General features: G+C 30.1%; 2 protein-coding genes across 3 annotated transcripts; both read left to right on the top strand.

Annotated features, from left to right (window-relative positions):
• Window positions 1–8,572: 8,572 nt before the first annotated feature.
• Window positions 8,573–14,538, top strand: LOC107008638 (isocitrate dehydrogenase [NAD] regulatory subunit 1, mitochondrial-like). 2 transcript variants are annotated; one of them, XR_003576979.1, is made up of 5 exons: window positions 8,573–9,252; window positions 10,420–10,659; window positions 12,061–12,139; window positions 13,481–13,622; window positions 13,985–14,108. XR_003576979.1 is itself a non-coding variant. In XM_015207754.2 (4 exons), exons 1-4 carry the CDS (start codon window positions 8,773–8,775, stop codon window positions 14,257–14,259), a joined length of 1,074 nt encoding a protein of 357 aa, XP_015063240.1. In that variant the 5' UTR covers window positions 8,573–8,772; the 3' UTR covers window positions 14,260–14,538. The 2 variants fall into 2 exon arrangements, 1 of the variants encoding a protein (XP_015063240.1); XM_015207754.2 differs by lacking the exon at window positions 13,481–13,622 and having other exon boundaries at window positions 13,985–14,538.
• Window positions 14,539–16,377: 1,839 nt separating this feature from the next.
• LOC107009153 (probable acyl-activating enzyme 1, peroxisomal) lies at window positions 16,378–19,388 on the top strand. The gene is made up of 2 exons (XM_015208428.2): window positions 16,378–16,865; window positions 17,708–19,388. Exons 1-2 carry the CDS (start codon window positions 16,530–16,532, stop codon window positions 19,145–19,147), a joined length of 1,776 nt encoding a protein of 591 aa, XP_015063914.1. The 5' UTR covers window positions 16,378–16,529; the 3' UTR covers window positions 19,148–19,388.
• Window positions 19,389–21,950: the final 2,562 nt, after the last annotated feature.

Here is a 21,950-nt window from a genome sequence, read left to right on the forward strand (position 1 = left end):
GCTTGATATAACAATTTTTATTTGCTTACTTGCCAATCATCAGAAAACCCAAAAAAAAAAAAAAGACTTGACAAAACCCAACTTGTATTTCCGTACCAAATATATCCTTTAGTAATAAATATTTTATTTATTTATTTCTGCATAAATTATTTACAATGACATAAATATGTACTTATCACTTATGTTAGATTATATTTTTAAATAATTTTAGTATTTTATTTCTTATATTTAATGTTAATCAAATACGTTATATAAACTAGAACGAAAAAAGTGTATATTTTCACTTTTATTCAAAGTTTACATATATTTCTTTGTTTAGAAACAAGTTAATTATAATTTTGTTTCTTCCTCTTGAGTCACGATTCCTTTTGTTTTTTCCCCCTAAAGATTATAATAAAGTTTCAATAATCTAATCTTATACTCCATGCCTAGTTTAACAAGTTAAAACAAAACAATATTTGTTTAACATATTGTAAAACTTTTAATAGGTCTTCAACGCACTTCTAGCATTGTTAGACTAAAATATATCAATCACTTCAAGAATTAAACCTTATCACGTAACCACCTTAATATAAAACCATTTTCTTAATTTGTCCGTTAGTTAGAATTGTTCCCTAATATTAAATTTACAAATTGACATAAAGAAGCTCCCATTATTTCTCTATCACGTCAAACTACAATATAGTTTCTAATCAATTTTATTACTATACTCCGTTTGGATACACACAATTTTTCTGTGGCAACTTTCGCATATAACAAACATAAAATTCATTTTTATATGCTATAGCAAAGTTTACATAATTGCATTCCATAGCAAAATATATATATGTATAATTCGCTATACATATATAATTGAAGCGAATTGTATAAAACGAAGTGTATAAAATGAGAAAAAGAAAGAGACTTAGGCAAAGAATTATATAAAACGAAGTGTATAAAATGAATTGTATAATTATAAGTGTATAGAACGACTATACAATTTGAATTTGCATAAAATGAGAAAGAGAGAAAGGCAAAAGATACTTGGACATGGAATATACAATTGAATCGAATTGTATAAAACGAGAAAAAGAGAAATTATATACAATTTGAATTTGTATAAAACGATAAAGAGAGAAAGGCAAAAGAAACTGTGCAGGGGAGTATTTTTATTGTAAAATTGTAAGTGTATATGAAAAAAATACATATATTTACATGTGTATATACAATTTTCTCTCGCTTTATACAAATAAAAATACAATTATACATTTCATTTCTGTTTGTATAACCGAGAGAGGCAAAGGTGGCGAGCGACATCTGGGAAAGGGGAGAGATGGGAACAAAAATATATGTATTTATATAATTTTCTCTCGCTTTATACAAATGGAAACAGATTTTATACACTTGTGTTTGAATAAAACTGAGAGGAAGCGAGCGAGAGATGTAGCGAGAGGAGAATGGCGAGAGTTTGAGGGAGAGAGGTAACTGACAAATAATTTGTTACGGGGTACAATTAAATCAAAGGGTGCTTATAGCAATTAATTTGATTTATTAGTTTGTCATTATATATAATTTTTTTATTATTCTTTTGCTTTGTTTAAAAAGGTTTTATTTTGTATTCATCTCTTTCCATTATTTGAAAGGATAATGAATATATTAATGAGAATGATTATGGTAGAATCTTGTCATAATAGAGAGTGATAGGTCGATTTTAAAAAGAAATATAAAAGAGTCGGAGTTTAATTTAGTTTTTTAAAGAACGGAGTTTAATTTAATATACCAACTTCCATTAAAATAAATACAACCATTTGAGGTTAGAGAAAAAGGCATTAACTAATAACTGAGAGAGAGATATTTGTAGAACAAAATAGAGTAAAATAAGGAATTCAATCTTACTTATTATAGAATCACATGTTTATCATTATTTCGATCTACTAATGTTTTATTTTGTAAAAATTCTATTGCTAAGTTGGTCAAAAGTCAAATTATTGCTATATAGGAGTTATTTAGGTGTTTAAATTGAATATTTAGGTTTTTCATTAATATATACTTCACAGAGTACAATAATTATTGTTCTTACTAGAAATTAAATGATTGTGATAGTTTAATTCGTGTTTATATTTTATGGTAAAAAGAATAAACTTTTATATCAAGTGGATTCATAAAAGTCATGTCATTAAGAATAAAATTTTAATGCCAACTTTAATAATTTTCAAATAAATAAATATACGAATTTACTATGACACAGTAAGAAGAGAAGTAGACCAAAAAATAATTTTCTTTTCCTTTTCTGGCAAAAATTATAAGCAAAACAAATTTAAATCTTGACATAAAATTGACCCAAAACGTTTTAGAAAGCAAAGGTAAACTAAATTATTGTGCCTGGTTTAATAAAGAGGCAATTGAAGAAATTATTATTCTAGATCTAGATTAGAAAGGTAATTGAGCTGGTGTTAAAATACATGGAATCATATAGTAATATATAAAAAATAAAATAAAATAGAATAAAAAGAAATTCACAAGGAGACATATATAGTACAACAAAATGTTGGAATATTCGCCCTTTCTTGAGAAAATGAGAGTAAATGGATGGAGATTCATAGCCACAAGACTTTGCTTGAAAATTGCCTTTAATATGACAATACCTTTTGTGGCATATTTTTAAAAAGACATTTTCGCTTTATAACTGTTTTATTATTTTAATAAATAATTATGAATTGATATTATTATATCATTTTTTAATCAGCCTCAAATTTTAAAAAGTAAGTGCGTTTACACACCAATCAATACATGACAAGTGTTATTTTAATTAAAAATATATTTTTTTGTTTTAAAATTTTCCATTATCTTTTTTTTTGTTTCTCTCTCTCTTACTTTTTGAATTTTAATTTTGATTATTTCATCTTTTACCTTTCTTCATTTTCTTTTTTTTTCTTCACCTCCCACCCCCTCATGTAAAATTGAAGCTCACTCTCATTTTTTTTCTTAATCTTCTTCTTCTCCGGTCAAATTCTATTCATAATATTATTTATACTTTATTAAATTATTGATAACAAGATTAATTATTTTTCTAAATAATTTAAAATTTTGAAGTATCATCAACTACTCATTTTCATATAAATCCAAAATTAGAATCATAATTTTAAAAGAATAAATTAATTTCTGAAAATTGAAAGAATTTAATTGAAATCGGATAAAACAAAAACTATATAATACTCCCTAATGATCTCATTAATTTAGCTTATTTTCATATATTTTCAAACTAGAAATGATAATTTTGAAATAATCATAATTCTCCGAAATTTGAAAAAGTTTAATTGAAATTTGGATTAAAAAATTAAATAATACCTACTACTCATCTTGAAATCTAATGTGCTTATCAAGTTGTTCGAATGTAATATAATATTTAGATATAGTCTTAATAGTAGTAAAAAGGGGAGATGAAATTGTGATAAAAAGTGATATTTAAAGTGAGGATCTTCAATTAAGATGAAAATGATTTTTTGAAGAAGAAGGGAGAAAGAAAAAGAAAAAATAATAAGGAGAAAAAGTTAAAATAATATGAAAAACAAGAAAGTGTATTTTATAGCAAAATACTTGCAAAAATAAAATTATATTCGTTTTTTTTTTGCTTCACGCTCTTTAAGATAGTGCATACACTCTCCATGTCAGGTGGATAATAAATTATGTAATAATATCAATTCAGAATTGTTTAGGGGTAATAGGACGCTTGCAAAGTTTAAGTGTCTTTTTAAAAATTCGGAACAACTTTCAGGTGTCACTTTATATCTTTTCTCTTCCTTTTAATTTGTAGCAAAATTTATTTCATACAAGACTACGAACATATTTTTTAGGGGAAATTGTATATAATAGCAAATTAATAACCTAAAATAAATGGAGTAGCTAGGGTTTGATTTAATTGTGCTCCATAGCAAACGTTTGCAAAAAATTGCCAGGCGCCTCTCTCCCAAATATCTCGCTCGCCACTCTCCTCCAGTCTCTCACTCGCTTCCTCACTTTTTATACAAACACAAGTGTATAAAAATTGTTTCTAATTGTATAAAGCAGAGAAAATTGTATAAATACATATATTTTTGTTCCCCTCTCTCCCCTATTGCAGATCTCGCTCGCCACCCTCGCCTTTCTCACTTATACAAACAGAAGCGAAATGTATAAATTGCATTTCTGTTTGTATAAAGCGTGAGAAAGTTGTATATACACATGCAAGTACATATATTTTCGTCCTATACACTTATAATTATACAATAAAAATACTCCCCTGCCCAATTTTTTTTGTCTTTCTCTCTTTCTCGTTTTATACAATTTTCAAATTGTATCTAATTTATCTCTTTCTCGTTTTATACAATTCGATTCAATTGTATATTTCTTGTCAAGTCTTTTTTGTCTTTCTCTCTTTCTCATTTTATACAAATTCAAATTGTATATAATCGTTCTATACATTTATAATAATACAATTCGTTTTATACACTTCGTTTTTATAAAGTTCTCTGCCCAAGTGTCTTTCTCTTTCTTGTTTTATACACTTCGTTTTATACAATTTGCTTCAACTGTATATGTATAGCGAATTATACAGTTTCTATGTTTGCTATGGAGCGCAATTATGCAAACTTTGCTATAACATACAAATATGAATTTTTTATTTGTTATATGTAAAAGTTGCCCTATTTTTTAACATTTTATATACAAATCATTGTATAAAATGTGGGGAATTGAACTTTTACAAATAAAATGAAAATACAAGTAAATTTGTCAGCGTAGTTACTAAGCTTCTCCCTCATTATATTTGACTTGATTGTAATTTCGATGGAGTTCTTCTTTAAATGTATTAAGATTGTTCTATAATCCTAATATTCATCTTGAAAGTGAACAAAAAAATTTACATTAAACAAGTGTTATATAGATCAAGCGTGTTATACCTGCATCCTAGATTGAGACGGATTTACATATCTAATAAGTTTCTTTATACAAATATATTGTTTGAACAAAAAATAAATAATTCAATAGAATTCATATCTAAGTTTCTAACTTCGCCTCTCATACATTGATTTTCAATCACATTATTGTTCATTTAACCTATTATTGGCTAATATATGGTGTTCGAAACGTTCAACGTTGCTAAAAGAATTAGCAAAATTAATTAACTACACAATCTTTCTTCCATAATTTTTAAAATTTTCTGCCATTTCAAAATATTTCATAAATCCCTTTTTTCTCTTTTTCTCTCATTTTTCAGATACATTATTCACATCCCTTCAATCCACGATTTTGTTCCTATTTTTACGCCTAAAATCACTCTCATATATCAACAGTTACATCAATCGCTCAATTTTTTAATTTCAAATCTATTCTCTCTAAAGTGTATCAATTTCAAGTTCCTAAAGAGGTAGGACTATTTTTTCATCAGTTTTTTTATTTCCAGTTCTTTAGATTTCATTTTTTTTATAAAAAAAAAAGTTATTGTTTTTATTTACAATATTCTTATACATATGAATTTTGCTCCCTCTTTTTAGTATGGTACCTTGTCTTTTTTTTTTTATGTTGAAAACTTTCATAAAAATAGATCTAATCAACTCATTATGATTCTAATGATGATGATTGAGTTGAAAATTGTTTCAAAAGGTTGTAGGATCCATTAACAATGACGAATCATAATATTTAGAAGACGAAGTTGAAGAAGGATGAAACTTATGTTTTAAAGCAAATGTGGAAGAACTTCATCTTTGGTGAGTTATTTTTTAAAAATTAAATATGTTGACAACAATGATACATTATCATATTATTTTGTATCTTGCTTTATATCTTACGAAATTATATGTGAAATCCTAATTTTGATTCTTTTTATTTTTCGATATATTGTCACTAATCTATCAAACTATATAGTAAAAATTATTTTGATGAGATGTAATTTGCAGAATAGTGTATAATATTATAAAATAGTTTAACCATGATACTTAAATAAAATATAATGAATATATGATGTTTCATTTAGTATCAGAAACAAATATCATCAATTGGTATTGGGTATCAGTTACTATTATTATCATTGTATCAACTAAACAATAAGATTCTTGTACTTACTATAAAGTATCATGTATTTAACTTATTTTGTTCGAATTAAATTCATTTTTATAATGTACATGTATAATGTTTATAGTGACGGTAGAATGTTTGTAGTTGCCTTTGCTGAATTCTTTAGCGATAAAGTGAACATCTATCCAATGATTTCCGAGATGACTACCTTCGCACAAGATATGCAACAATATTATGAAAGTACGATCTCGACAAGGTCAAGGTGGGATATGTTAGCGATAGAGATGATCCACTAAAGCTGAAGAGCTATTTCACTCCATAACAATAAGATGACTTGGTTCATATAGATTGGTGATTATGTACCAATTCACAAACATTTTTTTAAAAAAATACATTAACTAATATTTTGGGGTTTATTATTTTTCAAATTACATTTTCTCAAGTTTTTCAGTTTTTTTTTAACAAAATTATTTATTTTGAATATAATAATTGATATTGTTAGTACGTTGTTAGTTTTGTCTACTTTAAGTATTTTATACATCATATATTATATGATACAAAATATAAAAAATTATGTATATCATACACGATTATAAGTATTTTATACATCATATATTTTATACTCTATATTAATTGTAATGTAGAGTATATTACAATTAATATATAATTGATACTATATTATTAGCATATACAAGATTTTTCAAACCTTTATTATGTATATGATACACCATTATTTTTTATATAGCAAAATTTGTATGTATCATAACACCTAATACTATATTTTTATACTTGATACAAATCAGTTAATTTTCAATATATTTAGTACCTTTTAACATTATGTCTCTTATAAATTTGGTACAAATGACTACAATTGATACTGTATTATAAGCTGACACAAATTTGTCAAATAATATATTATGTATATGATACACAATTATTATTTATCATGCTTTCAATAACACGAATTGATGTGTATAAGTTGATACAAATTTACCAAAAAAGTATATTAAGTATATGATACACAATTATTATTTATCATGCTCTCAACATCACAAATTGATGTGCCTCGCAAAATTAAACTTGTTACTATATATTTACAATTGTTCCAATCCTCTAAATTTGTAATATATTTAGTATCTTTTAACATTATGTCTCTTATCCTGTACAAAAATGAGAAGGTTTCACAATTTGTAATTCAAAAATGACTAATTTAGTTAGAGGTTTATGAAGATTGAATGGTAAAATTGTTAAACGTCCATGTGATTCGTGGGGTTGATTATAATTTTCTTTTTTAATCCCCTTTTTAAGCAGTAAACTAGTAATAACAATTTAAAAATTTAAGTATCCGTCCGTTTTAATTAAAGTATCGATCTGCAATATTATGTATTCGAAATAATATAAAAATGGGGATTTTTTTTAAGTAGTGAAAGAGTAGGAAGAGAGTAATTTCTATCTTAGACTATATGATTTGCTTAATTTTTACAAAAAAAATTGTTCTTTGGGCCGAGAATCCAGTGGGTCAAAGCAAAAGGTTTTGTGGCCCAACTAGCAGGGGCAATTAAGCTCAATCAACGATTATTCTTTCACTAACAGAAGTGATGGTGAACTGATAAATAATCCATCATTTTAAACAAAAAGTCTCAAATTGAAGTCTCCTTGAGTACGAAATCGTCTTTGTCTTTCAATGTAGGTATTGAACACAAAATGATTTTTTTTTTTTACTAATTTTACTTAATTTTGAGATGTGGTCACTCTATATCATGATGAAATTAAAGTTGAAGGATAAATTATAACTTTGTTTAAAAGTATTCGAATATATGTAGTTCATCTACTTCACGCTGTTGGTGTGTTATTAATGTCAAAGGGCAAATACGAAACTATTTGCTAACGAAATAATATGAGCATACCAAAAAAAAAACGACAGATACATTTGAACAATTTCAAATAGTATATTTAAATTTGAACTTTCCCAACTAAATAAACGGCAGTGATATATATTACATTTGCTTGATAAACAATTTAGTACTTGTTTCATTTTAATGTATGTGAAATGTTTTTGATGGTACATGAAATTTTATTTTTATTTTATAAAAAGAAAACTTATCCCTTTATTCTATATTAAGTGATTTTTTAAGGTTTGATTTTTATTTTTTAGAATAATTATATTGTACAAAGTTTAAGATAGTTGTATAATTTTTCCCTCTTATTTGCCCTTTTTTTAAATGAAATTTTATATTTTTACGAGATAATGAACTTCTTACAAAGTAATATTTACAATGAAAATATGATTAAAATTATGTCTTAACATGTTTAAACTACTTAATATGTCCTAAGTTTTTATGTGACACATTTCAAAATTTCAAATTTTAATTGTGAAATTAAAATATAAAAAAAATTATTTTTTTAGAAGAAATTTATATATTTTGAACTTATGAAAAAAATACTATAAATCAAATAATTAATAATTTAAATATTTATATAAAAATTAATCCTTAAAAAAAATATTTAAATTAAATGTAGAAATTGGAAGTCCATGAACCATGAGTACATGAGGTGGTGTTTGGTCAGATGGACCGGTTATTCTTCAGCGGTTCACGCAAAATGTGGCGCGCATTGCTACCGCTCTCTCCACTTCCCCTTTTCCGTATCTGCTTCGACTTTCTTCACTGCCCTTTCATGGCGACTTAAAGCCATTATCAATCTGAAGAATTCAACACAAATCAAAATCAAAATCAAATAGCTATGGCTCGGAAATCCTTTCCGATCCTAAAACAACTCATCCAACAATCGACCAATCGTTGTTTTACCTCTACCGTCTCGCCGCGAGCCGTCACGCTGATCCCAGGCGATGGCGTTGGTCCACTGGTAACCGATTCAGTCGAACAGGTGATGAAGGCGATGAAGGCACCTGTTTACTTTGAGCGATACGAAGTGCGTGGTGATATGAAGTGTATGCCGGAGGAAGTAATTGATTCGATTAAGAAGAATAAGGTTTGTCTGAAAGGAGGGCTAAGGACTCCGGTTGGTGGAGGTGTTAGTTCGCTAAATGTGCAAATGAGAAAAGAGCTTGATTTGTACGCTTCCATTGTGCATTGTTTTACTCTGCCAGGGTTGCCTACGCGGCATGAGGATGTGGATATTGTTGTGATTAGGGAGAATACTGAGGGAGAGTATGCTGGCCTTGAGCATGAGGTTGTTCCTGGTGTCGTTGAGAGCCTTAAGGTACTGCAATTTTCATTTTTGAGAACTTTGTTATTTTAGTATGTGAAGTGAGTTTGTTAGATTCGTAATCTTTGCTTAATTCTGCTTTGTGGAAACTTTCCCCTCATTGAATTTAAATTTTGATGAATATTGAATGTGTTAAGAAAATGACTACCTAGGTTGCTGTCCGAAGGACCTCTCTTAATAGGCATGTGTGTTTAGCTAAGATAAACACAAGGATGCCAAAATGACTAGAGTCATGCTGGTACAACTTTATTCTTTCAGGAGCCTTTATTGACTATTGCAATGAAGTGGGTCCAGATGGTTCGGATGGATTATATAGACAACTCATACTAGTATGGGATTGGGCATAGTTTTTGTTGTTGTATCCAACTTTACTGTATCTAAAAAATGGGATCATTTACTTTTTAAAGTAGGATTGGACGTGTAGATGGCTCTCATGTACATTTGGGTACTCTGAATCCTCAAATTGCTAAAAGGATGTAACTATGTGGTGTTCCAAATGTGCACTTATCCTTGACGATTTAGATCATAGTCATGTTTAGCCCCTTTGTTGGGTAGTGTGCACAAGGCCCTATGTATGACAGTAGGTGGCACAACAAAGCCCTGATTCCTTAATAGGTTAGTATGGCTGCTATGGCAGGCCCAATGTTGGGCGCAGTGCACATTATTTGATTAAATGAGGAGTACCTTTTGCGCTCCATCCTTATGCTGGAGGGTGCAATTTTTCAGAAGCATCGCATATCTTCTTCATTTTATGACATTATTACCATGTATAGAATATGCTTGATAGACGGTGTAATCTTGAGTGAAGTGTATGGATTGTCAGTTGCAGTTGAACCTGTTTGATCTTGGTTTGTGCATGAGGAAGAATTGCATAGTTAGAGCTTATCTTTACCTGGTCACAACGTTAGAGAAATGGGCCAGCTTAGCAAGATGGACATATGATATTTTCTTTATAACATTCTTTCTTTTGTAACATTACCAATTTCTGCCTATGAGGTTTAATGATATTCTTATTATGCTCGTTTCTTTCCTCTTCTATGAAAGATTTGTTTTTTCTCTTCACTAATTTTCCTTTGTGGTTCTTATTATATCAAATCGTCTGTAAAGTTTTCCTGTTCCACAACTTGCTTTATCCTATACTTTCATGTGTTCGCTTTCCAGGTGATAACAAAATATTGCTCAGAACGAATAGCAAAATTTGCGTTTGAGTATGCTCATGTGAACAAAAGAAAGAAGGTCACAGCTGTGCACAAAGCCAACATTATGAAACTTGCAGATGGTCTATTCTTAGAATCCTGTAGGGAAGTTGCAGCTAAATATCCAGAAATACAGTATGAGGAGATTATTGTGGATAATTGCTGCATGCAACTTGTCTCAAGGCCAGATCAATTTGATGTCATGGTATGGGGATATGCTTCCTTGGCTTTTCTTTTACTAAGTCCTTAAATTCTAGCTTCCTTTATAAATCTGATATCTAATGGTGTCAGATAAGTTTATCACAAAATGAAGTCTAATGGCGAGTGCTATCAATCTTGTGTAATCATTGAGGAGAGGATGGGCATACTGAGAGCTTGTCCTGTCTTTTGTTTGTGTGTAGTTGGATGATTAGCTTGACTTTTGAAGTTCAAAAATTCCTTGAAGATGCTATGAGACTAGTTCATATGGTACTCGGCTATGGATTAACGACACACAAATGACATTGGAAAGTGTGTCTTCACAGAGTTGCTTACGTAGTCAAAGGGCCTACCCTTGGCAGCGTGTCTCTAGCATCTACTTTGACCTCTTATTTTGTGTTCTTACTGGTAATGGTTGAGAAAAGTGATGTGATGAAATAACAAAGTCCAAATGACAATGTCAGCAAAAATATTAAGAGTCTTTTTCCTTCTCCTTCTACAACTTGGATAATCTTGCACCTGGGATTTCCGAGCGTCCTCTTTGATTTTCTTGTAAATAATATGAATCAGCGAGCTTGACTACAACAACTGCATACCAAAGTAGTCCCACAAAGTAGGGTCTGGGGAGGGGGAGGGTAGAGTGTACGCAAACCTTACCCCTACCTCAGCGGTAGAGAGGGTGTTTCCTATAGACCCGCAGCTCAAGCAAAAACAAATCAAAGCACTCCAAAAAAAGAAGTAATGGATGTGAAAGTATAATAAAACATGCTGAACAGTAAATACAACAAAATAATACAATTATCGAAGCACAAGAAACTATTAGTACGAATCAGTGAGCTTGATTGGTGGTAAAAAAATGCTTGCCTCACTCAGTGCAACTTAAAGGAAAGGGATGTATTGCTATCCCGGCAGCTATTTGGTGGACTACCCGAAGAGGATATTTTTCAACACAAACAAGAGAACGTACATAGTCTTAAATTTAAATGTATTCTTTTGCTTTCTTTTTGGATAACATGGCAAATATAAATGTTACTTAGAATGTGAGGCCGTGCTTTACTTTGTTTTAACTCCTTACACACTCTGTTTTAACTGACCGAAGCTTGTAACTGGTTCAATGTTCCATCAAGCCTTTGTTGCTTGTCATACATCTATAAAAGCTTACCTTATAAAAATAAGAATATCACTGAGAAAGTATGGATGGAAAAACATTTAAGATTAGCTAAGGCAGGTATCTCCCCCTTGTCTTTCTCATGGTGGGTTTTGTAGATTAAGAGTCATCAGCTTTCCTGCATCGGTCCAGAAGCAAGTTTTAGTGTTTTATTCTGCCTCTTTTTATTAACCCCTTTCCTCATTTTGATACATCGCTGATAAGCTTGTTGCTGAAGTACAACAAATTGCAATTATGTAGGTGACTCCCAACCTCTATGGAAATTTGATTGCAAATACGGCTGCTGGCATAGCTGGTGGCACAGGAGTCATGCCAGGAGGTAAATTTCTGATATATATATATATATATTGAATTATTTACATCTCTCTATTATGCTAAGTTGTTGACTTTGGCTGGCATTAGCTGTCTTTTTTTGGTCTATAGATGACAATTTGATCTTAAGATTTTCACTAGTTAAGATACCCTTCATTTGCTGTCTAATATGTAGCTCACATTTCATCAAACATAATTCTGGTGATCTAAACCTGTTAAACTTTCTGGCAGCTAAATGAACAAACTCCTTTGTAGTTTGATTTCTTGGTAGCTTAAGTCTAGCTATACTGCAATAAGAATGGAAAATTGATCCAATAAACTCTCTAAATGGACAGAAAAATCATATCTTATAGAACTTGAGGTACTTGAAAAGAAAAAGAAATACAGTGGATGGGCGCATCATCTGTTGGACTTCAGTATAACCAGATTGACATTAGTGCTGCGAAATCAAGGCAGAGGTAGTGGAAATCGTTGCAGATTGAGATTACGACTATAGATACCACTTACTCGGTGTGTTCTCATTCGATTAGTGCTAGGAAAAAGGAGGCCCGACACAGTCATGCCATAGGTTAAGCAGACTCAGACTGCAAATACATAACCTAACTACAGAAAAATTCATCGGTCAAGAGTATCAGATTTAGACAATCTTATGCACATTAGGTTAGAACAGAGAAGTCTTCTGCAGAGGTTGATTATCTGAGGGCTAGAGAATAGCTGAAGTCGCACAATATTTTAGTAGAGGAGGATAACAGAATTTCAATATAAGAAATTTTGTTACACTAGGGATTAGGTCATCTTAACAAATGTTTAATTTGAAAACCGGAGCTCACATAACCTAGCTCTCTCATTTGTTGGAGGTGCAGAGAAGGCTCAGAACATGGGTAACTAAGGTGAACAACACATTTTCACTGTGGATAGTATTAGCATTATCCACATAGTGTCTTGTCCTCCAATTTCTGTTACTAACTGTTGTTTCTTGTGCCTCAGTTTTCACATTATTTTGTTGTTCTTTTTTTGTGGTTGTTAAATGCTATATAATGTTTTCATTATTATTTGCTATGTCTTTTTACTTTGTATTTTCTCTTCGATACCTCTTTGATATGCATTCCTTGAGTCGATAATATTTCGGAAACAACCTCTCTACCTCCATGAGGTAAGCATGAGGTAAGGGGGTAAGGTCTTAATATACTTTACCCTCTCCAAGCCCCACTAGTGGGATTTCACTTCTGCAGCTCAAGTACCTTGGTCTGTGTTGCTTTTTCTCTTCATTTTTCTATTGGATGGATCTTTATGTTTTTCCAAACTTCACTGATGGCTTACTCAGTTAGCATGTCCAATGTAAATGCAGCTGGTCAATTATTTTTGTGGTTTCAATATCTCTTGAAAGGACTTTGTAAGTTCCGACTTCCCAATGGGGCTGGTGCGGGTGAACAATTGTGATGCTTGACCCAAAGCCTCTACATCGCTTCTTTCCCCCCTCCTCCATGACTGTGAGTAGAAGTGTTGATAAAGAAGCTTCTAGTATAATGATATCCATTTGATTACTGTTTGGTTCCTGAATTGGTTAATGCTCTTTTGCTTATATGAGACAGCTCAGACTAGTTGCTAATACTTAACAAAGTGCAGTAGAACCCTTTTTGTGAGTGCTTGCTCCTTCTCGCGAGGCATCACCACTATGCTCATCAGTACTTGTTCACAATTTATTTGTTGGAAGAAAGATTAAAGCCTCATCCTTCTCTATTCTACAGATCATTTATAGTGTTTATCAGGGAACACTTAAAGTATTCTCAGCGTTTCCTCCTCAAGTATTAGGCCGTGTATGAGACATAATGTAGGACTGTTGTTCTCTCAGGTAACGTTGGCGCTGATCAAGCAGTTTTTGAGCAAGGTGCTTCCGCTGGGAATGTCGGCAATGAAAAGATATTGAAGCTTAAGAGAGCAAATCCAGTGGCGCTTCTTCTGTCGTCAGCAATGATGCTGAGACATCTTGAATTTCCGTCATATGCTGATCGTTTAGAAACTGCTGTAAGACATGTAATAGAAGAGGGAAAATTCAGGACAAAGGATGTTGGAGGGGATAGCACCACCCAAGAAGTTGTTGATGCAATTATAGCTGCTTTAGACTAATCGGAATTGACAGTCGTCAAGTTTTTAGGAGAATTATTCACTGTCCAGAGATCTACTTGGCCTATTTTTTGCACAGCTGCAATTTTGTTTTAACTTTCTGAGACTATTTGCTGCTACAATTCTAATTATCTTTTTTTCATTGGTTAATAATTCAAAATGGATGCATGACTGCTGTCCATGCCCTGTGCATAAGAACCTGTAAAAGATCACTTTTTGCTTTGTCCATATTACTTGAATTTTGCTTCGTGGTGATACTGTGACCTATTTTTTTGTGTTTAATTTCTTTGATCTTTGACATTTTAATTTCTGTGTGAGTAGTGGTAATGCATGCCCTCTTCTTCTTCAATTATTTATTTAAGATCTGTTTTTATTTTATTCTGCCATGTGTAGTGGAATCTCCTCTCTTTATTTCTCTCTTTCTTTGTCATTTCATTCCTTGTTTTTAAAAATATTTATTTTTTCCGTGGTTAGTGAAATGACTGCTGATTCGTACCTTAACCTTTTTATCCCTTTTGTTATTGTTTGTGTTCGTTATTTTCTACTTCAAGAGAAAGACCAATATCAGATGCACCACCTTTCTGATATTCTAATTAATTAAATGGGAAAATAGTGATTTTTAATCCCTGCATTTTTGTATAATTCTAATTTTAGTCTCCGGTGTTGTTTGGTTACGGAAAATTAACTTTCAATTATTTAAAGCGTGCGCTTTTAATCCTTGAAGTTTACAAAAGTTATTTAGTTAACAAAATGACTATTTGAAAATAAAATAAAATAAAGCATTGGCGATTCTAAATGTTTGAAGATTTCATGTATAACATTTAACTTATATTTTATGTATTTTTAAAAATATACAATTAGAATAATTATTTTAAATTGTATATATCATATATAATTCTACAAGCCTTTAGAAAATCACCAACCCTTTTATTTATTTTATTTTATATATTTTAAAATAATTATTTTATTAAAGAGTTTCTTTTGTTAGTTTCAAGGACAAAAACCACATACTTCAAATAATTGAATGTTAAATGTACATAATCAAATAATAACACATGAACTAAAATTAAAATTATACAATAATACAGGAATTAAAATCACCTGTTCCTCTTAATTGAATCTGTTCAAGTGGACGTACTCCAGATCAATATCGCCATTTCGCTTAAAACGAGACATATAAAAAAATAGTGATGTAAGGGTTTATTCACGCATTTTTTAATTATTTTTTTTTGGTTTTGCATCCATGTCCGGTACTCATATTGGAGCCCAACTAAATCTGGATTGCTACCTAACGACTTTATAGCAAAAAAAAAAAAAACACAAACTCAACACCTTTTTTATTTAAGATGATGGGCTATTTACCGGTCTACCATAATCTATGTCGGTTAGAGGCGGCTCTATGCTTTAGCATTTAAGGCCTTTGCCTTAGGTCGCCAAATTTTGGAGTCCCAAATTTTTGTAAGATTAATTTATGTGTTAAAATTTTTATACAAAAATTAATTATTTATGATAAAATATATAAAAAAAAATTAAAAACAAATTATTTTATCTACTTTAGCATTTTTTGTACTTTGTTAAAAATAAGAACTAATAGTGAAAAGTGTTGGAAAAATTAAAGTATAAATTATTTTTTATTTATTTTTAAATTTTAGTTTTAAGCGTTACTAAAGAATAAACATATTAAAATGAGGTATACCAAGTCATCAACTTCTTGAGTCAAATTCTATGGTTCTTACTCTTATCTTTATTTAATATTTATCAATTTATTACTTATAACACTATGTTTACAATACATATAATAATTATTTCCTTAAATGATGTTTTTCAGTGTTGAATTGATAAAATCTTACCTAAAACTAATAACTGAAAAAACTGTATTAAGTACTAATAATTTTCATCTAAATAGTGTGAAAAAAATAAATTTTAAATAGATACGTATATAGAATGTATTATATATTTGATATTTATAAGTTTTTCTGATTTGATTGTGGTGAAAGGTAACTTTTAGATTACATAAACTCACTGGTTGACTTATGGCTGCATAATCCCAACATATCCGGTTCAGCCCACGTTTGAGCATTAATTGCTGGTTTAATTTATAATACTGGCCATTACCATCACGATGAAGAAATAACAAATAATCTTATTGCACTTTGCCAACTGTAATATTATGTCCCCTTTGCTATAAAATGTGAATTTGTGAAATTGTTTCATGTGTTAACTCTTCGATATTACTCCATTACTTTTTCTCAGGAAACGCCATTACCGGCATCATGAGTTACTCAGGCGTAACAAGAAATTTCATATGTAGTATAAACTCAGTACAAATTGAATCGACAAGTATTCATCAGAAGCGTCGCCATTATATGTGCATGCAGGTATCGATGGATCTTCAAACTGAATCGTCGCAGGGTTTACTTAAATGTTCAGCTGCAAACTATGTTCCATTGACACCTATAAGTTTTTTGGAGAGAGCAGCAAATGCATTTAGAGGAAGAACTTCTATTATTGATGGAACTTCTGTGAAATATAATTGGGAAGAGACATATGATAGATGCATAAAGCTTGCTTCTGCTTTATCTGAGCTTGGCATTTCTCGTGGGGATATGGTAAGCTTCTAACTCATTCACATCAACTTATTTATCAATTTGATCGAAATATATATGTATATAATGTATTTACCAGCTATTTTGTAAACTAGATCACCCAAACACATTCAACTGTAATCATTCTTCAGGAAAAAAAAAAGCTAATGGGACGCCGATATTAAATTTGAAAAAATTTGTATAGATTTATTTGTGATCCAAAATTGGGGATCTTTAGTACAACTATTATAATAACCAAAAAATAATAGTACAAGGATTCTTTTTTTTTTTTACATAACATATTGTAATCGGTAAAACTTATCTGCACCGGGTGTTATTTTAATGATAATTAATTTATATATATTTTACTTTATTAAATCACGTATTGACTTGATATAAATATATGTTTTTTCCGTGGTAACTTTGTTTGGTCTCTTTCTTATCAAGTACATTATTTTATGAAAATAACTCAATCTTCTTGTTCTTTTAGGTTTCGAGTAATTATTAGGTTTATATATTGTCCTTTATTGTTATAAAATGTTCTCGATAACTTTAAAAATGAATATAGCCGTTCATTGTATTCTATATTGATTTTTTACCATTGTTTATTTTTAATTTATTAAAAATTGGTTAAACTCGAAAGAGAACATGATAGGTATATATAAGAATGTTATTTAATTAATAGAAATACATTGTTAAGTCTCTCATCCTTGTGTGATGAGAACTTTGATCTTCTTATATGCACTAGCTTTTGAGGTTAAATTAGGTCCACTAGTCTGTATCAGAGTCGGACCCAATCTTGTCGATGATGTGAATTTAAATGGTTTACTCAGTCATTTTCATAGATTTTGAAATTGTTTGTGTAGGTTGCAACATTAGCTCGAAATGTATACGCAATGCAAGAGCTACATTTTGCAGTACCAATGGCTGGAGGAGTTATTTGTACATTGAACACCCGTCATGATTCAGCTATGTTATCAGTACTGCTGAAACATTCTGAAGCAAAGGTAATATTTGTGGATCAACACATGCTGCAACTTGCTCAAGGAGCATTAGATATTCTTGTCAATGAAAAAGTAACACCACCTCTTCTTGTTGTGATCTCTGAATCTGAAAATTCTTATTCTACTATTGTTAATTCGAATTCTTACGAATATGAGAGCCTCCTGGAAAGTGGTAATAGTGAATTCTCTGTAAGGTGGCCAACAAGTGAATTAGATCCTATTAGTGTTAACTATACTTCTGGAACAACGTCGCGACCCAAAGGGGTTGTTTTCAGTCACAGAGGTGCATATCTCAATTCCATTGCTACCTTTCTGCTTCATGAGATGAGTTCATGGCCTGTTTACCTTTGGACCGTCCCAACGTTTCACTGCAACGGATGGTGCCTGACTTGGGGTCTAGCAGCACTTGGTGGCACCAGCATTTGCCTCAGACAGGTATATCCAAAAGACATATTTGAACACATAGCAGAACACAAGGTCACACACATGAGTGGGGCACCAACTGTTCTGAACATGCTTGTGAATTCACCCGTAAGCGATAGAAAACCACTTCCTCACAGTGTTAACATAATGACAGGTGGTTCACCACCACCTCCACAAATCATTTCCGAAATGGAGGAACTGGGGTTTCGAGTACATCACTTATATGGACTAACAGAGACATATGGTCCAGGTACATATAGTTTGTGGAGGCCTGAGTGGGATTCTTTACCACCAAATGAAAAGTACAGACTGAAAGCAAGACAAGGGGTGCAACATGTTTGTTCAGAGGCAGTGGATGTGATGGACCCTCTTACAATGGAGAAAGTACCAGAAGATGGTAAAACAATAGGTGAAATTATGTTTAGAGGGAATACAGTAATGAGTGGATATCTAAAAGATGAAGAAGCAACAAAAGAAGCTTTTAAAGGTGGATGGTTTCATAGTGGTGATTTGGCTGTTAAACATCCAGACGGATACATAGAAGTTAAGGACAGGTTGAAAGATATCGTAATCTCTGGTGGAGAAAACATAAGCACAATAGAGGTGGAAAGAGTTTTGTATAGTCATCCAGCAGTTTTTGAAACAGCAGTGGTTGCGCGACCAGATAATCACTGGGGGCAAACACCTTGTGCATTTGTGAAGTTGAAGGATGGTTCAAATGTGAGTGATCAAGAAATTATCAACTTCTGCAGGGATAACTTGCCTCATTACATGGCACCTCGAACAGTCATATTTCAAGATCTCCCGAAAACTTCAACAGGCAAGATACAAAAATTCATTCTAAGAGAGAAAGCCAGAGCCTTGGGAAGTCTTTGCTGAAGGAAATTCGTTTTTCTTTGATTATAATTGCTGTTAATTGTCATTCTTCTACTCCATTTACAATTTGAGAATTTTCTACAACTGAAAGACTTCTATGCTGTAATCTGTTTATCTTACTCTTTTTTTTTTTTGGTGAGTTTAAAGATTGAAGTCTATCAAAAGGTGTATGCTAATGATCTCTATGTTGTACAAGCTGGACATGGTATCTCTTTGCTAATGAAGTTTAATTTTCATTATTCTACTTCTCATCCATTGCAATAGGCTCTATTCATTTTATGTTTCATGCAACATTAGCCCAAAATGTATGTGCAATGCTAGCATTCGCGAGACCACCTTGTGCATTTGTGAAATTGAAGGATAGTTCTAATAATGTTAGTGATCACAACTTCTGCTAGGATAACTTGCCTCATTCCATGGCACTTCGAACAGTAATATTTCAACATCTCCTAAGTAACTTATAATAGGCAAGATACTGAAAATCGCGCTATAAAGGGGAGAAAGCGCAGTATTTTCTGAATGAAACACTTGATTTGTCTTTTTTACTATAATAATTATTAATCAACATTGTCCAAAGCTGGCAAATTGCTCTGGTTACTGTGTTTGAAGATTGAAGTTTCTTCAAAAATGATATGCAACTAATAATCCCCATATTTTGTACATGACATGTTCTTTGCTAATCAAGTTTAATCTCATTATTCCTCTGTGCAATTATGGAAAATTATTTCGTTCTGTTAAAAGATATATAACTTCGACACTGCTAAACTTTATCTATAAGGTCATGGTAGACGTATTAGTAAAGATTTAAGCAAAAAAAAAAAGTATTAGTAAAGAGAGAAAATAATGATATTTAGAAGGTCATTCAATTTTGCCTGGTTAACTTTAATGGTTATTTTAGGTGCAAATATAATTTCTTTTTTTTTACCTATTAAATGGTGTGTCAGCTATAATTTTTTTTAAATAAAATATTTGAGAAAATTGAAATAAATATTAATTTTATTTGGAATACAATTCATTAAAAATTCAGTTTACATAAAGAGCTAGCGAGTAGCAACTCTTTGTTGACCTTTGACTTTAAATCTTCCTTTGATTTTCGACTTTGAAAAATAATACTTCCTCCATTTTATATTAAACTAATTTTTAATATTTTTTTATTTTTAAAATTATTTTAATTATTTAATTTTATTCTTCATTAATTAGTATTGGAATTAATAATTAATTAATATTTATTTATTTTAATTATAAATTTGATAATCAGTAATAAGATTAAAAATAAAAAATTAAATTAATTTATGTGTTGATCTACTTTTTTTTAAAAGGTGTAAAACACCTTAAAAATTAACTTAATACGAAAGAATATGAAATGAAAGAAGTAGGAGTTTATGCAAAAAGATTTGGGAAGAATTATAGTGGAAAACATAGCTCTTCCTTTTTAAAAAAGTATCATTAAATTTTAAGATTCTACAAATGTTTTTTATCGATAAAAATTGATAAATCGCTAATTAAATGTCTTTATATATATATATATATATAAGCTCAAACGCATTCTAGTTTTATTTTTCCAATTCGATAACCTAAATGAAAGTTATATTGAGAAATTTCTTTTTAAAGTAGGACTTTTTACTTTGTATATGTTAATTTTCTATCAATTTTTTGTTTGTCATTATGGTAGATTGAGTTCTGAATAAATTTAAATATTAATTCTATTTTTAATTAAGAAAATTTTAAAATTTTACTAATCATATCATTACACAAGTATCAAAATTATATTTCAGCCTAAATGACTGGAAAGCGAAGAGCTAGTATTGATTTAAAAAGTATCTTGGGAAAATAATCTGATATACCCCTCAACTTTGTCATTTAGAGCTGATATTTCCCTTGTTGTGAAAGTGACTCATATATACCCCTACTTATAAACAAATAGCTCACATATACTCTTTTCCTTTAACGGAAATGAAAAAAATAATAATTTTAATCTAATTTTTAATTATTTTTTCTAAAAAATATAATCTTATATGAGTAATTCGTCAAACATATTTTTTTTTTACTTTTTTTTTTGTCTCAATAACTAATTTAAAATTATTATTTTGATAATCAAATTTATTTATGTTTCACTAAAATTCTTGTAAAACTTATTGTAGATGACCAAATTTTTTTCTTCGAACAAAAATCAAATTACAATATAGACAAAAAAATAGAAAATTTTTTCTTATTTAAACTAAGGAATGAAAGAAAAAAAATAGAAATAAGAATAAGCAACTCAAATAATTATAATAAAAGAAGTCAAAAAATAATTTATGTATGAAAAAAGTTAAAATATACCTTGAACTTTGATTGAAGAATCATATATACCCCTAAATAATTTTTAAAAAAAATTGAAAGTAAAAAATATAAATTTAGAACTATTTTTTTTAACTTCCATTAAATGAAGAGTATTGTGAGCTTATTTTGTAACGGCAGGAGTATATGTAAGTCGTTTGTACAACGGTAAGGGCATATATGAGTCACTTTCATAATGAGAGATTTATTAGCTCCAAATGACAAAGTTGACGGGTATATCAGACCTTTTTTCCAAGTATCTTTCAAGTTAAATATTTAAAAGTCAAATTTTAAGACAAAAAATAAAAAAATAAGTAGATGCCTACTTTTGGTTTTAGACTTTTTTTTTAAGTCATCTTAAATTTATTTTAAGTTATTTTTAATTTTATCAAACACTGTCCAACTTTTTTTTAATAATATTTAACTTAAGTTAATTTATTTTTGTATTTGTCAATCACTTTCAAAAGTCAAAAGCTGACTTAAAAAT

Source organism: Solanum pennellii, chromosome 2, assembly GCF_001406875.1.
Source record: "Solanum pennellii chromosome 2, SPENNV200".
Taxonomy (NCBI): domain Eukaryota; kingdom Viridiplantae; phylum Streptophyta; class Magnoliopsida; order Solanales; family Solanaceae; genus Solanum; species Solanum pennellii.